General features: G+C 36.9%; 1 protein-coding gene across 4 annotated transcripts in view; it reads left to right on the top strand.

The window, feature by feature from the left end:
• The window catches only part of FNBP1L (formin binding protein 1 like), a 129240-nt gene extending 116162 nt beyond the window's left edge, over window positions 1-13078 (top strand). For 2 of the 4 annotated variants that reach the window (XM_003933293.4, XM_003933294.4), the window contains 6 exons: window positions 1591-1700; window positions 4648-4780; window positions 5153-5247; window positions 7407-7555; window positions 9379-9537; window positions 10833-13078. In XM_003933293.4, the coding sequence (XP_003933342.1) occupies window positions 1591-1700; window positions 4648-4780; window positions 5153-5247; window positions 7407-7555; window positions 9379-9537; window positions 10833-10840 (654 nt within the window). In that variant the 3' untranslated portion in view covers window positions 10841-13078. Of the gene's footprint in view, window positions 1-1590; window positions 1701-4647; window positions 4781-5152; window positions 5248-7406; window positions 7556-9378 lie in introns of all 4 variants that reach the window. The other 2 variants (XM_074381408.1, XM_010343846.3) reach the window with 1 other exon arrangement.
• Window positions 13079-17905: the final 4827 nt, after the last annotated feature.

Here is a 17905-nt window from a genome sequence, read left to right as displayed (position 1 = left end):
CATTGCAACCTCTGCCTCCTGGGTTCAAGCAGTTCTCCTGCCTCAGCCTCCCAGGTAGCTGGGATTACAGGTTTCTGCCACTGCACCTGGCTAATTTTTTGTATTTTTAGTAGAGACAGGGTTTCACCTTGTTGGCCAGACTCCAGGCTGGTCTCAAACTTCTGACCTCAGGTGATCCACCCTCCTCAGCCACCTAAAGTGCTAGGATTAGAGGCATGAGCCACCCCTCCTGGCCTCATATTTATATTCTTAAAATAACCATTTTAGAAAGAAAAGGAATAGTGACAGGCATCATCAGTTTCTGGAGTATATATAAAGACAAGTAATATAGGTTTATATTAAATAGATTCAATAGCTGCTAATACTGGTTCTGTTGTAATCTCTAATAACATAAGTAACAGTGATTAAAATAACATTTAAGGGGAAAGACGTCATTTGAATCGGATGTTTACATTTAAATACTAGCACTTTTTCTTAAATTGCATAGTTTCTTGAATATCAAAACTTTAAAAAAAATCTTCAGACATCAAGCATCTTTCCTAAAGAAGCATTTTATCTTTCTTTCTCAACTGAGGTATGTTACTTGGTTTACAAAAGGATAATAGAAAATATACTCCTTGTTGGAATATAATTTCTGCTCACTAGACAGTTCTATCTTTTGTTTTTTTTAATGACAAGGTATGTTTTGAATGGTTTATTGTTCAAAGATTAATTGTAGTTTTTTTTTTGTTGTTGTTGTTGTTGTTGTTTTTATTGAGACGGAGTTTTGTTCTTGTTGCCCAGGCTGGAGTGCAATGGTGTGATCTTGGCTCACCGCAGCCTCCACCTCTCGGGTTCAAGGGATTCTCCTGCTTCAGCCTCCCGAGTAGCTGGGATTACAGGCATGCACCACCATACCTAGCTAATTTTTGTGTTTTTAGTAGACGGGGTTTCTCCATGTAGGTCAGACTGGTCTAGAACTACTGACCTCAGGTGATCCACCCACCTTGGACTCCCAAAGTGCTGGGATTACAGATATGATCCACCATGCCAAGCCACCAAGCCCTATATATGTAGTATTAAAGTATATTTCATTAGATTGTCCTTGTGAGGTAAGTTTCTTAATTATATTCATATTTTTAGTTTGAACATTTGTAACATTCTGAATGTTATAGCAATGGGTTTGATTTGGAAATGTTGTGATATGTTATATATAAACCAATACCCTGTATAGACGAGATGTTGCGTGTTTCCATTTTGTTGTTGTTGCTGTAAGAAGGTTTATATGTATTCATTATAACTCTGCCAAGATTTGAAAGTAATGTTATGCTACCTACCAGTTTTCTGTATCTGGGTATAATTTTAACATATTTAACAATATGGCTTTGTAAAATGACAGGAATTTGAGCTTTCTTCAGTTCAGTTGTTTTCATTAACATACATGCATAAACACATACATCTATGTAGATTTCCTTTTTTTTTAAGGGGTTGCTTGAGGCAAATTTGAAATTAAACTTAAGATTGGTATGTATTCTTATTTTATAGCAGGTATATTTTAAAAACAGCATTTCCTGAAAATGTCTATTATAATGATTTAGATTCTCTTTTCAGGGCCCAGCACTAGAAGATTTCAGTCATCTGCCACCAGAACAGAGACGTAAAAAACTACAGCAGCGCATTGATGAACTTAATAGAGAGCTACAGAAAGAATCAGACCAAAAGTATTATTCCTTTAAGTCTTCTCTATCATTATTACTTATTTTAGGATTTACATTGAGTGACACCCTTAAATTTGATGTATAGAAGATTTAAAAATCATATATCCTAATAGAAATCTTTTTAGAGAAAATTATACTCCTACACTGGAATTTTTTGTGGTTGTCCTGTCATAGATAAAAATGAAATGTTAGAGAATTTCCTTGATTGCAGATTTTTATTGGATGCTAATAGTATGTATTTATGCCTTCATTAATTTGCAAAAAATTTCTTGATGTTTTATTATCAAAACTAGTTTCACCAGCACTAACCACTTATAATTTGATACATTTTTATTTTGCTTCTATATATAAATTGATTTCAGTAGCAACCTGAGGCTAATATTTATGTAACAAAACCTTTGGCAAACAGTGCTTGATTACTTACGGCTTCATATTTGTTCACACATAGGTTTATTTTATTTTTTTTCATTTTTACCAAAAATTTTCTCTAGTTTAATTTTTTAAAAATGGACATAGAATTATTTATGATCATTAAAGTGTTATTACAGTGAGTTGGTTACTTGCTATATCTTCACTGAGGATAAAATTGGGGCTTAAATTGTAGCATGAAAGATTGAAGTTTTGATGTTAAGAATTAGTGTATCAGGTATAATGTGGCACTTAATCATAATGAAATACTGCAGTACCTTTGATTCTAATTTACAGTGGCTATATTCTGTAAAGTTACTATGAACATTGAATTATGGAATACCGAAACATTGCTCTTAGGGTGGTACAATGTTAGGCTCTAGGTAGCCTCTGGTGAAATGTTTCCATCAGCTGATTGACACATAACCTTGTTTTATTTATGTTTCTGTGTAAAGACACCTTATTTAATATATGATGTTGATTTATTAACTTTGAATTTTTCTAATAGCACTGTAACTCCTGCTTAAACAAAGCTTATCTAAGACATTATTTTCTCGTAATAATATTACAGCCTTCTTGTACTTAAGAACACTAGACAGCACTTTATTGCTGTACTTTGGGGCTATTTTAAACACAAAGATCAACAAAAAGCACAAAAATGTGAGAAATACTGCACTAAATGAGTAGATTGCAAAAAGGATACATGTTCAGAATATGAGAATACAAGCAAGAAGGCCAGAGTATCACCTGGTTTGACCTCAGCTTGGAACTTGAATGTACCTCTGGTGACTCAGATTTTTCTCTGGTCTCTCCATGTCCAAAACACGAATAAAGGCATATAAATGTGAAGGGTCTGGAATCAGTGCTACTCCAGAGAGGCTTGGTTAAAAATAATATGGAGCATAATAACAGAAGTTGAGGATGAAGAAGTGTAGGACTTGTGAAAAATCCTGAATGCTTTTCTGTTGAGTTCTGTAGGTATTACAATCCCTAGTTATTGAGAGAAGGGGTAGTATTATTAGCTATGTGTGCTAAAAGATAATAGAAAGCTGCACGAAGAGTAAATAGTATAGGAAAGAGACTGGAGGTAGAAGACTTTAACAGTCGAGGTGAGAGATGTTGAGGGCCTAAATTAAGGCATGACTATGGGAACAGAAAGGAAGAATAGATAAAAGAGTGATTTCAAAGCCAAAGTAGATTGTACTTTTAACCTGATTGGATGCTGGAGAAGAGAAAACAATGGAGGAAGCTTTAAAAAGTAGGGGCTTGCAGCTATAGATTTAATTGCAATAATAAGGAAAAGGTTTAGGGCAAAGATAAAGATTTTGCTGTTGATTTTTGAAATGTGAAAAATCCATGTTGGAAGTGTCCAGTTGGGTTTGGAAATGTGAATCTAGAATTCAGGAGAGAAAGGGGTCTGGAGATACACATTTGAAAATCATCTGAAGATGGATGATATTAAAGCAGTAAGAGATCATCAACAGGACTGTAGGAAGAGATGAGAGGAAACCTTTGTCATTTTATGTAATATGCATTTGAAGATTGAACAAAGAAGGAGAAGAAGCCAGTGAAGGAAATTGTGAGAAAGCAGAGGTGAGGAGGAGGAAGAAGAAAACGTAACCTCCAGGAAGTCATGAAGGAAAAGAATATTAAGGAATGTTAGGCAATAGCATCGAGTGTTATAGTCAAGGACAGCTAATAGAGGCATAACCGATTGTAATATGATTAGAGGATAGGAGGTAGGTTGAGAGGAATTGGCAAATGACTGACTTTGGGTGGGGGCAAGTTAAAGCTGCCATTCCTATTTCTAGCAGAGGTGAGTGGGAGGACGATGATGATGTATGAGCTAAGGAACACTGTGGAATACTGTGGCTGGGTGGGAATATAATGAGTTTGATTTGGGACATGATGAGCTGAAGAATATTGAAGAATATTCTTCCAGCTCTTGAGTGTGTGTGTGTGTGTGTATGTATGTATGTGTGTGTGTATGTGTATAGATACAAATAAAATTTCTTGTTTAGAAAGCAGGAAATGCCGGGCGCAGTGGCTCAAGCCTGTAATCCCAGCACTTTGGGAGGCCGAGGCGGGTGGATCACGAGGTCGGGAGATCGAGACCATCCTGGTCAACATGGTGAAACCCTGTCTCTACTAAAAATACAAAAAATTAGCTGGGCATGGTGGCACGTGCCTGTAATCCCAGCTACTCAGGAGGCTGAGGCAGGAGAATAGCCGAGATGGCGCCATTGCACTCCAGCCTGGGTAACAAGAGCGAGACTCCGTCTCAAAAAAAAAAAAAAGGCAGGAAATAAGAAATGAACTCTGTTCTCTTTCGGTATTCCGATTTCTTCATAAATTACTGACTCTATATATGTTATCACCTTTATGCAGATTGTCTTTTATCAGGTCATGTTAGACAAACTTAAAAAGATATGGCTCTACTTAAGATTAAGCTGCATACGAGTCCCCAGAGACAAATAAAACTCTTTTATCAGGAAGCAAGTGAAGTTAATGTTTAATTCTGTGGTTTCCTTTCCTTTTTCAGAGATGCACTCAACAAAATGAAAGATGTATATGAGAAGAATCCACAAATGGGGGATCCAGGGAGTTTGCAGCCTAAATTAGCAGAGACCATGAATAACATTGACCGCCTACGAATGGAAATCCACAAGAATGAGGTAGATTTTTTATTCAGCAGTTATCAAGATAAATTATTTTTATAAACTTCATTGTGATAGATTGGCTTTTATTAGAATTATCTTCAAATGTTTATATTTAATTTTAGGGTTTATGATCTAAAAGGATTGTGATGTGTATTATTTAATCTCATTGAAGTTTTTTAAATTTAAACCTTTATATAAAACTAAACATTTATACTATATTTTGAATCAGCTGTAAAGTTGATCATTTGACCAATTTGGATTAAAGGTTTCACATCTCTAAGAATTACGTAATTATAAAAACTTAAAGCACATTTTAAATGCAGAATATCTTAACAAGCTTTTAAATGTATTTATTGAGCTCAGTTGTTTGCTTGTTTTTTTCCTAAGGCTTGGCTCTCTGAAGTTGAAGGCAAAACAGGTGGGAGAGGAGACAGAAGACATAGCAGTGACATAAATCATCTTGTAACACAGGGACGAGAAAGGTCATTTTTTGTATTTTATTTGTATTCCTTCTCCCCAGAGTTTTCTCACCATTTTGTCCTAAACTTCATACAATTTGTTTTCTCCCAAATTTAACAAGTTCAGCTTTCAGTAACTTCAGTCTTTTGAACCTAAGTAATTTTCTTTAGTGATAATTAAGGCGAAGTAGGAAAGTTCATCTTGCTATTCAGTCAATCCTAGTATTTATTGTGCTTCCAAACACAGAGCTAGGAACATAGAAAATTCTTGGAGCTACAATCTGAGGGCGTAGGCTCCTCAGGCATGGGAAGCTTTCCTAAGGTTCAGGTGGAGTTAGGGTCAGTTATGCCAAAGAAAAATTTTACTATCAAATAGCTCAAAGTTTTGTGAAGGAAAAAAAACACATATTGTTAGTCTAGACCAGAGCTTCCAAAAGACATTTTGCTAAGTTCTGTACCACTTGTGACATTTCTTTCTTGATGTATTTTATCTTTTTTTCCATAATAAAAGTCCACAAATTAGGATTCGCCTTAAAGAAGAATGTGAGAGATCTAGTGATAACTCTTAGTTTTCTACTTAATTACAGTGTAATCTGAGCAAATTCATTTTTAATCCTCCCTGAATCTTAATTTTCTGAAATATAAATGGAGTTTAAAATATCCATCATTCAAGTTTGTTAGTAAAAAAGTAAATAATGTACATAAAGCACCTTGTAGCAAATAGCAGTAATAATAGTATCACTTTTTGAAAGAGTACATATCTTTAATATATCAAGAGATATCCACAAATTGCTGGTTTTTGTTACCAGGGTAACAAAACTCAGGTAAAAGGATAGGTAAAACTCAGATTAAAAGGATCTAATTTCTTTGGCATGTGTTATTTCTCTGGCTTCCAGGCTTACTGAAAGTACTGTTAAAATCTAATTCTGGCTGGGTGTGGTGGCTGTCGCCTCTAATCTCAGCACTTTGGGAGGCCAAGGCAGGTGGATCATGAGGTCAGAAGTTTGAGACCAGCCTGACCAACATGGTGAAACCTTGTTCTACTGAAAATACAAAAATTAGTCAGGTGTGGTGGTGTGTGCCTGTAACCCCAGCTGCTTGGGAGGCTGAGGTAGGAGAATCATTTGAAACCAGAAGGTGGAGGTTGCAGTGAGCCAAGATCGTGCCACTGCACTCTAGCCTGAGCAACAGAGCAAGACTGTCGCATAAAAACAAACAATATCTGATTCTGTAAAATTTTCTATTCAATCTAATTTAGTTGTTTGATTCTTCAGCAAAATTAGTCACAATTTTCTCTGATTTAAAAAATTTTAAGAAAGATATATTTATATTACCTGCTGTTTTTTTAAATTTTTTGTTACCAACTTCGGTGTTTCCGTGGTTAGTTGGAACCGTGGTTGCTTTTTATTTTAGTTGAGAATCTGTTAATTTTCAGTGACAGAGTGAACATTGTACCCATGCTGGCTTAAACTAAAAATGGACTTCATTGGCTGACCTTAGGGAGAGCTTGGTCTGGGAGCTTAGATGTTATCCTCAGGACTCAATTAATCTCCACCTCACAGCTTTGCCTTCTGTTGTGTTGGCTTCATTTTAAGGGTCCAAAGCTCTAGGCAATTATTCCTCTGGGTTCAAGTCCAGTAGAAAAGGGACAGAGTGAATTCTCCTCCAAGAGTCCCAAACAAAAGTCACTGTGCATTTCTTACATCTAATTGGTTTACAGGACTACTTATGAACTACTTATTTACTCTGGTCATGCAAATGCTTGCTCTGATGGCCACTCCAGATCCGAAATAGAAATAACTCCACCTGAAGCATGTGAACTAAACATGGGTCTGCACGGGTCCCCTAAGGAATTTTAGGGTGATTAACTTTGGGATGATGGAAGACAAGTGTCTAGAACATTTTTCTGTTTTTATCTCTAGACCCAGTGATAGTGAGATGTCTTTACCGAATAATGCTTTGTGCCTAGAATATTGCAATCTTGTAATGTTTTTTATTTCAGGAAATTCAGCAAAGCAGCATTCTGTATTAGAAGTAATTTGTATACTTGATGTTGGCTTAAGTGGAAACCATGCCATTAATATTTAATTTTTGGACTTGATCCTGAGAAGATCAATTTATAAATAATATATAGAATTCTCATGTTTATGATACTTGATCAGAGATAATTTTTTGTTTTATAGTCCTGAGGGAAGTTACACTGATGATGCAAACCAGGAAGTCCGTGGGCCACCCCAGCAGCATGGTCATCACAGTGAGTTTGATGATGAATTTGAGGACGATGATCCCTTGCCTGCTATTGGACACTGCAAAGCTATCTACCCTTTTGATGGTATGATTTCCTTAATAATATTGCATTCGATAAAATTGGTTTTTTAGGCCGGGCTCGGTGGCTCACGCCTGTAATCCCAGCACTTTGGGAGAGGCCGATGTGGGTGGATCACAAGGTCAAGAGATTGAGACCATCCTGGCCAACTTGGTGAAGCCCTGTTTCTACTAAAAATACAAAAAATTAGCTGGGCGTAGTGGCACATGCCTGTAATCCCAGCTACTTGGGAGGCTGAGACAGGAGAATTGCTTGAACCCAGGAGGTGGAGGTTGCAGTGAGCCGAGAACGCGCCATTGCAGTTCAGCCTGGGCAACGAGCGAAACTCCATCTCAAAAAAAAAAAAATTGGTTCTTTAAAAGTATTTACATCAAGTCATTCGCTGTAGTGTCCTTATTTAAGTAATACACATCAGAAAATTATTATTATTCCATTTCTTTAGTATGTATACTTTTGTTATAACTGTATTACAAATACAGGAATTTTTCTTCCATACATGGAATTAAAAGGAAATTACTCATGTTGCTAGTGTCCTAATACAGATTATTAATTATCAACTTTGGTCAGTGCAGAATTTTCACCAGAGTTCTTACTAATGCATACATGTACAAAACAAAGTTGAGGCAGCTTGAACATTAGCCCAACCCAGGAAGCAGATGCTGGTGGATGTCACTTCATGTTCTTCCTTGTAGCTTACTAACGTTGAGAGACAGGTATGAGGCACAGCTCCTGAATGCTGTCATCATATCCTGAGTCTGTAGGCCACCTGTTTAGATGAAAGTGGGAGAGAATGTAGTAGCTTCTGACTATGCCATCTCTTACCCTATGAAAGTTGAAGAACAAAACTTTGGGAGGGAAGTAAGTAAGGCACTGAGGCCCTCTCCTGTAGATTTTTAGTTCTTCTTTCTCTTGGACTCTGAAAAATACTTGCCCTCAACTGATAGGAGAGAGCTAAGTAACACTTTCATAAATAAACTGTTATGAAGTGGTATATGATTTATGGTATTTTTCCCCCTTTGTGTTGGTTTAAAATTGAGCAAAGTTACCTCCTGTTAGAAAATGTATTAAATTTAAGACCTTGTAGCCAAGTGCAGTGATGTGCCCCTGTAGTCTCAGTCACCTGGGAGGCTGCAGCAGGAGGATCACTTGAACCCGGAAGTTCGAATCCAGCCTGGGCAGTAAGACCCTATCTCTTTAAAACAAAACAAAACACCAAAGAACCCACAAACTACTCTGATGTTATCTAGAGAATAGGGAAGTAATTTATTGTGTTAAATGAAGATTCAGTTGTGAAATTGTTACTGCTAGGCAGGTTGGGGGTGGTTGGGGATAGAGAATAAGAGTTACGTATGGCCATTCTGCTTCTACCATCACTAGAGTCACACCTATATTTTTCTCTGCTCTCCCTTCAAACTGTATTTTTTCCTTCTTTCTTCCCACTCTTTCACTGTCTAGTTTCTGTTGTCCTAATTCATATGTGATTAACTTTTTTTGATTGACTACTCAAATTTGGGAAAGAAGTTGGAATAATGAAATAGGAATTAGAATACCCTGTCAAATCATGTAATGTCACTGTGGCTCAGTTAACTTCATCTGTTACATGGGGGTGACATTATCTGACCTTACAGGCTTATTATGCTGCTCAAATGAGAGAATGTAAATGAATGTGCTGGATAAGCCACGAAGCACTATAGAGATGTTGCTAATGAGAGTCAGTGGTTCCAGGCACATCGAAATCTACATTTTATTTTGTGTGTTGTATTTGTAATTAAAAAAAAAAAAAAAAGTACCACTGTGCTTAAATTATGCTTGTGAAAACTCTCATCTAGGACATAATGAAGGTACTCTGGCAATGAAAGAAGGTGAAGTTCTCTACATTATAGAGGAGGACAAAGGTGATGGATGGACAAGAGCTCGGAGACAGAATGGTGAAGAAGGCTACGTTCCCACGTCATACATAGATGTAACCCTAGAGAAAAACAGTAAAGGTGCAGTAACTTATATCTAAACTAACCAGGCAGCTTTGTGCCATGTGTGACACAGGAAGAGTAACATAAAATGAAAACACATTGAAGAGGTTGAAAAGAATAAGGAAATTTAAAGGGCATCCAAGATTAATTGTTCACTATGTGAGCGGAGTGTAGGCTTGATCTTGTGAATGTTACCACCAGAAACTTTTTGTGGCACTTTACTGTTTGAGTAATGTTGGTGTGAAGCTCAATTGATGCCTTTTGCTTTTTGTCCTGCTTAAGTCTGTGTGAAGGATTTGTGTTTTTCTGCCTTACAAATAGAATTTGATTTATTGGGCAGGAATTCATGGATAGTAATGCCCTCTGCCCCTTTTACTTCAGAAAACACAGTGACTCTAGTGAATCTGAATAAGTCAAACTGCTCTGAAATGCTATGGAAAGCCAACTCCCCAGAGTGGTTTCTTCTAGGAGTTTGAATTTGTAGCTACAGTTTTCAGGAAGAAAAATAGTAGTTGGATAATTGAGTAAAATGATAATCTCATTTTCATTTTCTTCCCTTTTCTTAACTTTGGTTTCCTAAAGGAAGAAAATAAGCACTTGGCACAGTAATCTTATTTAAATAGATTTAAAGAGAGTTGCACAGTAAATCTCCTGGTCTAGCTCTTAGGTGAATAAAACAGATTTTGTTCGAGACCTCAACATATTTTGAGGTTTGCTGGTAATTTTCAATAATTTACAAGTTTCCTTCCAAACTAATCTTATGTTTGTGTGTTTCATCTTGAAAATATCTTTTGGGAAATACCACTTTAGTGATTGTTTAGCATTTAGCAGTTACTTATAGGAAAATACATAGTTATATAGAAAAATACACATTTGAAGATAGAGAAAACCTTGGAGGCAAAGTGTTGACAAATTTTAATTTTAAAGGAGAAACTTTTTACTATCTGGGTTAGAGGAAGATTTGTGTACCACCATTTAGGGCATTTTGTTTCAGCTGAATCATTAGTTATGAGGATAGATAAATGTTTCCAATTAATTTCAGCAGGCATTGTTGGAAACACTGTGCAATCCAGGATTGTGCAGTGCTGATTGTGGGATCACACCCTGAGTCAGTGGTGTGGGGAAGTAAAATGAAGAAGCAGTAAGATTGGTTTTTGATTTTGCCCATGTTTTAAAATTTCCCGGTGTTTTCAGTAGCTGTCTATAAAATGATTTTAGAGACGTTTGAGACAGGCGCTTTAAACTGAACACCCCTTTTGGTTTTACCAAAGGTCTTCAGTAATTGTTCTTTTCTTTTTCCTCCTGGACTGCAGGTTCCTGAAGAGGGTTTCTGAGGAAATGGGCAAGATGTTGAAGGAGGTTACATGCAGCTGCTTTTGGGGGGAGGGTATTAGAGTTGTCAGGCTCAAAGAGAGTGAGAGAAGCAAGTTGCATGAGTGCATGCAGACGTGATTATTTTTTACTAACTTCATTAGCATTTCCATACATTGTTTTTTAAAATCGTAATACCAACCCTTAAGTTTCTAGTTCAGTTACTCCCACACACAAAAAAAGCCAACAACGGCTTACCATTTTTCTGTTTATTTTACTGCTGTCTAATCAATAAAGAATGCAGAGCTATCAAAAAATTTGTCTTACATTAGCTGTCCCAACAGAATTGTCTCTCTCCCAGCTCTGATTTAATTGGCTTTTAGACCCACCGTCTTTCAGATCCTTGCCATCTGTCAGTGTCTGCCTGCGCCACCTCCGTGCTTGCTTAACATCCTGTTGCATGTCTAGAGTGATTGGGCTAGATTTTTCAGGCATGTCTTGAGATTCCCTCGTTCTTGTCAAAGCCTCTGTTTCGTTTTACATTTGTAGTGCAAATCCCATTGTCAGACATCTCCAGCACTAATGTTTCCATCCTAGTATTTGTGTGCACTGCTATAACTTCCCCACTGCAAACATTCCAGTTTTGGCATTACAAGGAAGTAGGCTGTGAACCTGAAGTATTTATGATAAGAAAAAGAAAACATCTCTGCTCTAGCCTACAGCCCAGTTGAAAGAACTCTTTGAAACGTGATACATCTTCAGCACCTCAGTCTGGGAAGAATCTATAGTCAGCACTGAAATCCTGGCATAATAAACACAGAAGATACTCACCACCTCAAGACAAAGGACTATTGTCAAAAGTCAGCTGCTTCCATTCAAATGCTGCCTTAAACTAGAGTGCCTAAATCTGTTGATTGCCAACACTACCACTACAGTGTCCCACAAAGGGCTTTATGTGTCAGCTCAGTGCGACCTCCTTTAACTCTGCAGCATGGCTGCAGCTGCCGATGTAGCCTCAGTAGGTGGCTATTAGAGCTCTACTTTGTACAATGGTGCATCTTCAAATTTATGCATCAAACTGAAGACATGTCCAAGTCCATTTTACTTTCCTCAGTGTTTTTATGAGACGTTTTATGGACCTCCCCCAGCTGTCTTTTTATTTGGGGTTATCACAGTCATGTTTGATTATTACAATGATAGTCTGTTTCCACGTGATGGTTTTGTTTGAACCTGATAGAATTTAGTGAAACTTTGTAATTATCTATGTGCACTTTTACTTGTAAAATGGAATTTCTGTATGTTTATACTTGTAAATATGATTGTTGTTAGTGCTCCTGTCGCTCCTGGTGTCCTGCCTCGCATTCGTGGTTCTGTTAATGACTTGTATCTTAACTAATTTCTTAGTGGTGTTGTAATAGGGAGATGGGAGTGGGTGGGGGGTTATTTGTACCACTGAATCTTCATTAATTTGGTTCTTTACTGTTTTGAGGGGAGAAGGAACATGAAATGGTTTGTGTATTATTGGATTTTAAGCAATATTTTAGAAGCTGTGTGACTGCTTTAATAACTTTTTCCCAGTGTTATTTGAATCATACTACCAGTTGTACTAAAGCTGAATGACAATTGTGTGAAAGTTACTGCCTTCATAAGATCGAGTCACCACTGTTACACAGCTGACATATAGTGTATTACCTTTGCGGCTAGTAAACTATAAAGTTTAGATATTGAATCTCGTTACAGGGTTATTTATATAATGTGACATTATTCAATGCTGACTACGTGAAGTAGTTTTAAAATCTAGTGCTATTTTTATTTTAAAGGTTAGCAATGAGGAGGAAATGTGATCTGGCTGTGTCTGTCTTCTGCACAAAGCCTGAAGTGCTTATGGTTTTTTGGCTAACAGCCACAGAGGGCAAAGTTTAAGACTTTCTTGTAAGGACTAACTGTTCTTTTCAAGCTACTGTTTGTTTTTCTAAAAGCAGGATTTGCTTCCGTAGGAGGCAAGTTCCTAGATGTGGAATAGTGCAACCTGTATATGGGTTATTATAATAGGAAAGACATTTGTACTTGCACAGTTTAAATCATTCTTAAATTTTGAACATGTGAATTGTCCTAAAAAATCTTTAATTTTTTGGTAATTTTTACTCTTTTTGTGCACATGTTGATTTCTTAATGGTAAATCCTTCATTTAAAGATAGTGTTCTCTGTTGAGAATATTTTCATGGAATAAAACAATCTTTTCATGGCCTGTTAAGGTGTTTAGTGTGTGGTCTCTCATTGCTGTGTGAACCAGAGATGTGAGGATTTTGTTCTTGAATGTGCCGAGTTTCCGATAATAAAGAGTAGATAACAAGTTCCATAAGTAGGACAACTTTACTTTTGCAAAGCAGTTTGGAAATTTTCTTCTAATTTTGGTTTCTCTAAGCATTCCTAAGGGAAAAAAAAGTTTGTTGTTTCTTTAAAGTGAATTTAAATTGCATGCAATAATTTGGATTTATCTTTCTTCTCCAGTAGCTGTGTTGTATAGACTTTCTTTTTACACCATCTATCCACTGCATCCATAAGAACTGTCCCTGTACCACATAGCCTCATCTAGCCGCTACACGCTAGCCAGCATTTCCTGTGCCCTGGCTTGATTCCTGATCAGTTAACAACACCCAAGTCTTCCTGGCATTTCAAAGCATGGAAAGAACATTTGCCATAATTAGTGACACATTATCTGTAATTTCAGGAAGTCTAATTTCAGAAGATTCACCTTTTAAAAGATGCAAATGTGAAACTATGACTACAAACTTTTAGAAACTAAAAGGGAATAAAATTCAGGGTAGATGCTGAACAATGAGAGGTTACGATTGTTGAGATGAAAATTTAGAGATCAGTGCCAAGCTTGGAAGTAGGAACATGAAAAACAGTGCAAATAGCAGGAAAATAGTGTCAGTTGTTACAGCATCAGATAGTGGTTTGGGGTGGGGAGTTTAAACAATGAAAAAGGCTTTTATTTTCAAAACTAAGATCAGGGAAATCACATCCTATTTGTGAGAGGGAAAAATAATGTCCTTAAAACAATAATAACAAATGAAAAGTCTCTCCAGGCTCATTGAAAAGGATTCTATTTTGAAGAATGTACAGGTTGAGTATTCTTTATCTGAAATGCTTGGGACCAGAAGTGTTTCAGATTTTTTTTGTGTGGGGGCGGGGTGGGGGGAATATTTGCATTACATACCCTCCAGTTGAGTATCCTTAATTTCCAAATCCAAAATTCTCCACTGAGCATTTCCTTTGAGCATCATGTCAGTGCTCAGAAAGTTTCAGATTTTGGATTTTTGAGTTTGGGATACTCAACTTGTATTAGCTTAGGTTAAAAAAAATGCCTACAAAACACTGAACCTAATTTCAGTGAGCTCATATACCTAAGATCAATGTATTCCTGAGTATAGTCACTGCCAGGAATTAGGGAAACTGCAGAAAACAGAAGAGGCATCAAAAGATTGGGGAATTGGCAAACATATTTTGAAGGGTGAATGCTGAGAAGTTGGACAACCCTTGAAAGTATTAGATAATGTTGGCATTTAGGGAACAGTGTATTGGGCAACTGACTTGAGTTTCCTAAGAGTAGGTCATATTAAAATAGCCTCATTTCTTTCTTTTGATACAAATGGGAGAATTCCAGGACACAGTTAGTGTCTTACTTTCAACACAATTTCAGCTTGACAAGATTTCGCAGTTTTTTGTGAGTTGTGACAAAAGAAGTTGTGTGTTAAGGAGAATGGGAGCATTTGACAACCTCATCTGGTAAGCCCAGAATCCCCACAATGAGGAGTTTTTTGTGGATAATATGTATATGTTATGAACCATTATAAGATAAACAAATCACCCAGTTTAACAAATAGAATATTACCAGGTGGGCACAGTAGAAGCACAGTCTGAGTGTGGAATGAGACAGACAAAAGCTACAAGCTTCCAGTCTGGCAAACGAAGATCAGCAATCCCCATCCATCTCACTCCCTTTTTCTCCCTTTTCTCCATTCTTTTCTATGGCCGGGAGCTCCTGTCACTGACTCTTGGCATATAGCTAGCACCCATTTGGTGCTATTTGATGAGGGTAGGAGGTGAGATGAGTTTCCATTGCTTGTCCCCTCTCTTCAGATGCCAGACAGTGGTTGGTAAACCAATGACGGTCATTGGAATGGGGGAAGTCACTGGAAGAGTCTGCAATTCCTTACGTCAAATCACAGGGGCATCTTTTACCTGGTGACAGCATTATCAAAAGATTATACCAACTCATTTGTTTAAACAATTTGAAAATTAATAGTGATTGATAAATGGTTTGTGCTACTTTTGTAACTTGATAAAGTTTTATGTAGTTAAAGAAAATGATTTGTACACTGATGTATATATTTATGAATTGTATATTTAGTAATATCCCACTTATCAAATATTTTAAATATTCCATTGTATCTTGAGACTTAGCTTTTCACTCAACATAGTTTCTAAGATTTATCTGTGTTTATGCATAATACAGTATTCCATTATGAAAGTATACACAATTTATCCATCCTCTTGTTGATGGACATTTGGGCTATCAGTTTTGTTAGTAAAATGTGCTGCTTATGCATATCCATGTACATGTTTCCTGATACGAGTTTCTCTAAAATCTGTACCAAGGAGTAGAATTGCTAGATTATGGTTTTAATTTTCATTGAAATTTTAGATTCAAGGGGCACATGTACAGGTTTATTATATGAATATATTGTGTGCTGCTGAGATTTGGACTTCTAATGATCCTTTTGCTCAAGTAGTGACCATTGTAACCAGTAGGTATTTTTTCAAGCCTTTCTCCCCTCTCTTGCTCCCCCGTTTTGGGATCGCCAGTGTCTGCTGTCCCCATTTTTATGTACATTTTTACCCAGTGTTTTGCTCCCACTTATAAGTGAAGACATGCAGTATTTGGTTTTCTGTTTCTGCATTAATTCACTTAAGATAATGGCCTCCAGCTGCATCCATATTACTGCAAAGAGTATGATTTCATTCATATTCTGTGTAGGATTCCATGGTATGTATGTACTGCATTTTCTTCTTTCTTTCTTTCTCTTTCTTTTTTCCTTTCCTTTCCTTTTTCCTTTCCTTTCCTTCTTTCTTGTTTCAATCTTGTTGCCCAGGCTGGAGGGCAATGGGACGATCTTGACTCACTGCAACCACTGCTTCCCAGGTTTAAGTGATTCTCCTGCCTCAGCCTCCTGAGTAGCTGAGATTACAGATGCCCACCACCACACCTAGCTAATTTTTGTATTTTTTGTAGAGACAGGTTTTCACCATTGTTGGCCAGGCTGGTCTCGAACTCCTGACCTCGGTGATCCACCCTTCTTGGCCTCCCAAAGTGCTAGGATTGCAGGTGTGAGCCACTGTGCCTGGCCACCACATTTTCCTTAACCAGTCAGCCATTAGTGGGCACCTGGGTTGATTCTATGTCTTTGCTGTTGTGAGTAGTGCTGTGATAAATATATGAGTGCAGATGTTTTTCTGTAGAATGATTTCTTTTCCTCTGGGTATATACCCAGTAATGTGATTGCTGGGTCAAATGGTGTAATTCTAGTTTTAGTTCTTCGAGAAATCTCCAAACTGCTTTCCACAGGGGCTGAACTAATTTGTATTCCCATAAATAGTGTATGAGCATTCCCTTTTTTTCACAACCTTGCCAACATCTGTTATTTTTTTTTTTTTTTACTTTTCAATAGCCATTCTTACTGGTGTGGGCTGGTATCTCCTGTGGTTTTTTATTTGCATCTCTCTAATGACTGATCTTAAGCATTTTTTCATATGTTTATTGGCTGCTTGTATGTCTTCTGAGAAGTGTCTGTTCATGTCTGTTGCCCACAACAGTAGTTGTAGTAGTTTTAAAGTAGTTGGTTTTTTCTTGCTGATTTAAGTTCCTTATAGATTCTGGATATTAGTCCTTGGTCAGACATGTAGTGTGCAAATATTTGCTCCCATTCTGTAAGTTGTCTGTTAACTCTGTTGATAGTTTCTTTTGCTACGCAGAAGCTCCTTAGTTTAGTTGGGTCTCAGTTGTCAATTTTTGTTCTTGTTGCATTTGCTTTTGAGGACTTAGTCATAAATTATTTGCCTAGGCCAATATCTAGAAAAGTATTTTCTAGGTTTTCTCCTAGGCTTTTTATAGTTTGAGGTCTTTCAGTTAAGTCTTTAATTCATCTTAATTTTTGTATATGGTGAGAGATAGGGGTCCAGTTTCATTCTTCTGCATATGGTTAGTCAGTTTTCCCAGCACCGTGTATTGAACAGGGTATCCTTTCCCCATTATTTATTTTGTTGGCTTTGTTCAAGATCAATTGGTTGTAGGTGTGCAGCTTTATTTCAGGGGTCCCTACGCTGTTCCATTGGTCTATTGTGTCTATTTTTGTGCCAGTACCATGCTGTTTTGGTTACTGTTGCCTTGTAGTATAGTTTGAAGCCAGGTTATATGATACCTTCCACTTTATTCTTTATGCTTAGGATTGCCTTAGCTATTCTAGCTCTTTTTTCATTCCATGTGAATTTTAAAATAGTTTTTTCTAATTCTGTGAAAATTGACATTGGGAATTTTATAGGAATAGTGTTGAATATATATATTGCTTTGGGCAGAATGGACATTTTAATGATGATTCTTCCAATCCATGAACATGGATTGCTTTTCTGTTTGTGTCATCTATGATTTCTTTCAGCAGTGTTTTAGTAGGTCTCCTTGGTTAGAAGTAGTCCTAGTTTTGTTTTGGTTTGATATGGGTTTTTTTTTTGGTGGCTATTATAAATGAGATTATATTCTTGATTTGGTTCTCAGCTTGAATGTTATTGGTATGTAGAAATGCTTCTGATTTTTGTACATTTATATTTTGCTTCCTGAGGCTTTGCTAAAATCATTTATGAGGTCTGGGAGTCTTTTGGTGGAATCTTTAGGGTTTTCTAGGTACAGAATCATGTCATCAGCAAAGAGAAAATATGACTTCCCTTTTTCCCAAATTTGGGTGCCTTTTATTTCTTTCTCTTGCCTGACTGCTCTGGCTAGGACTTCCTTAATTTT

The sequence above is a fragment of the Saimiri boliviensis genome, chromosome 11, assembly GCF_048565385.1.
Source record: "Saimiri boliviensis isolate mSaiBol1 chromosome 11, mSaiBol1.pri, whole genome shotgun sequence".
NCBI classification, from domain to species: Eukaryota; Metazoa; Chordata; class Mammalia; order Primates; family Cebidae; genus Saimiri; species Saimiri boliviensis.
This window is presented reverse-complemented; position numbering and strand designations above follow the sequence as displayed.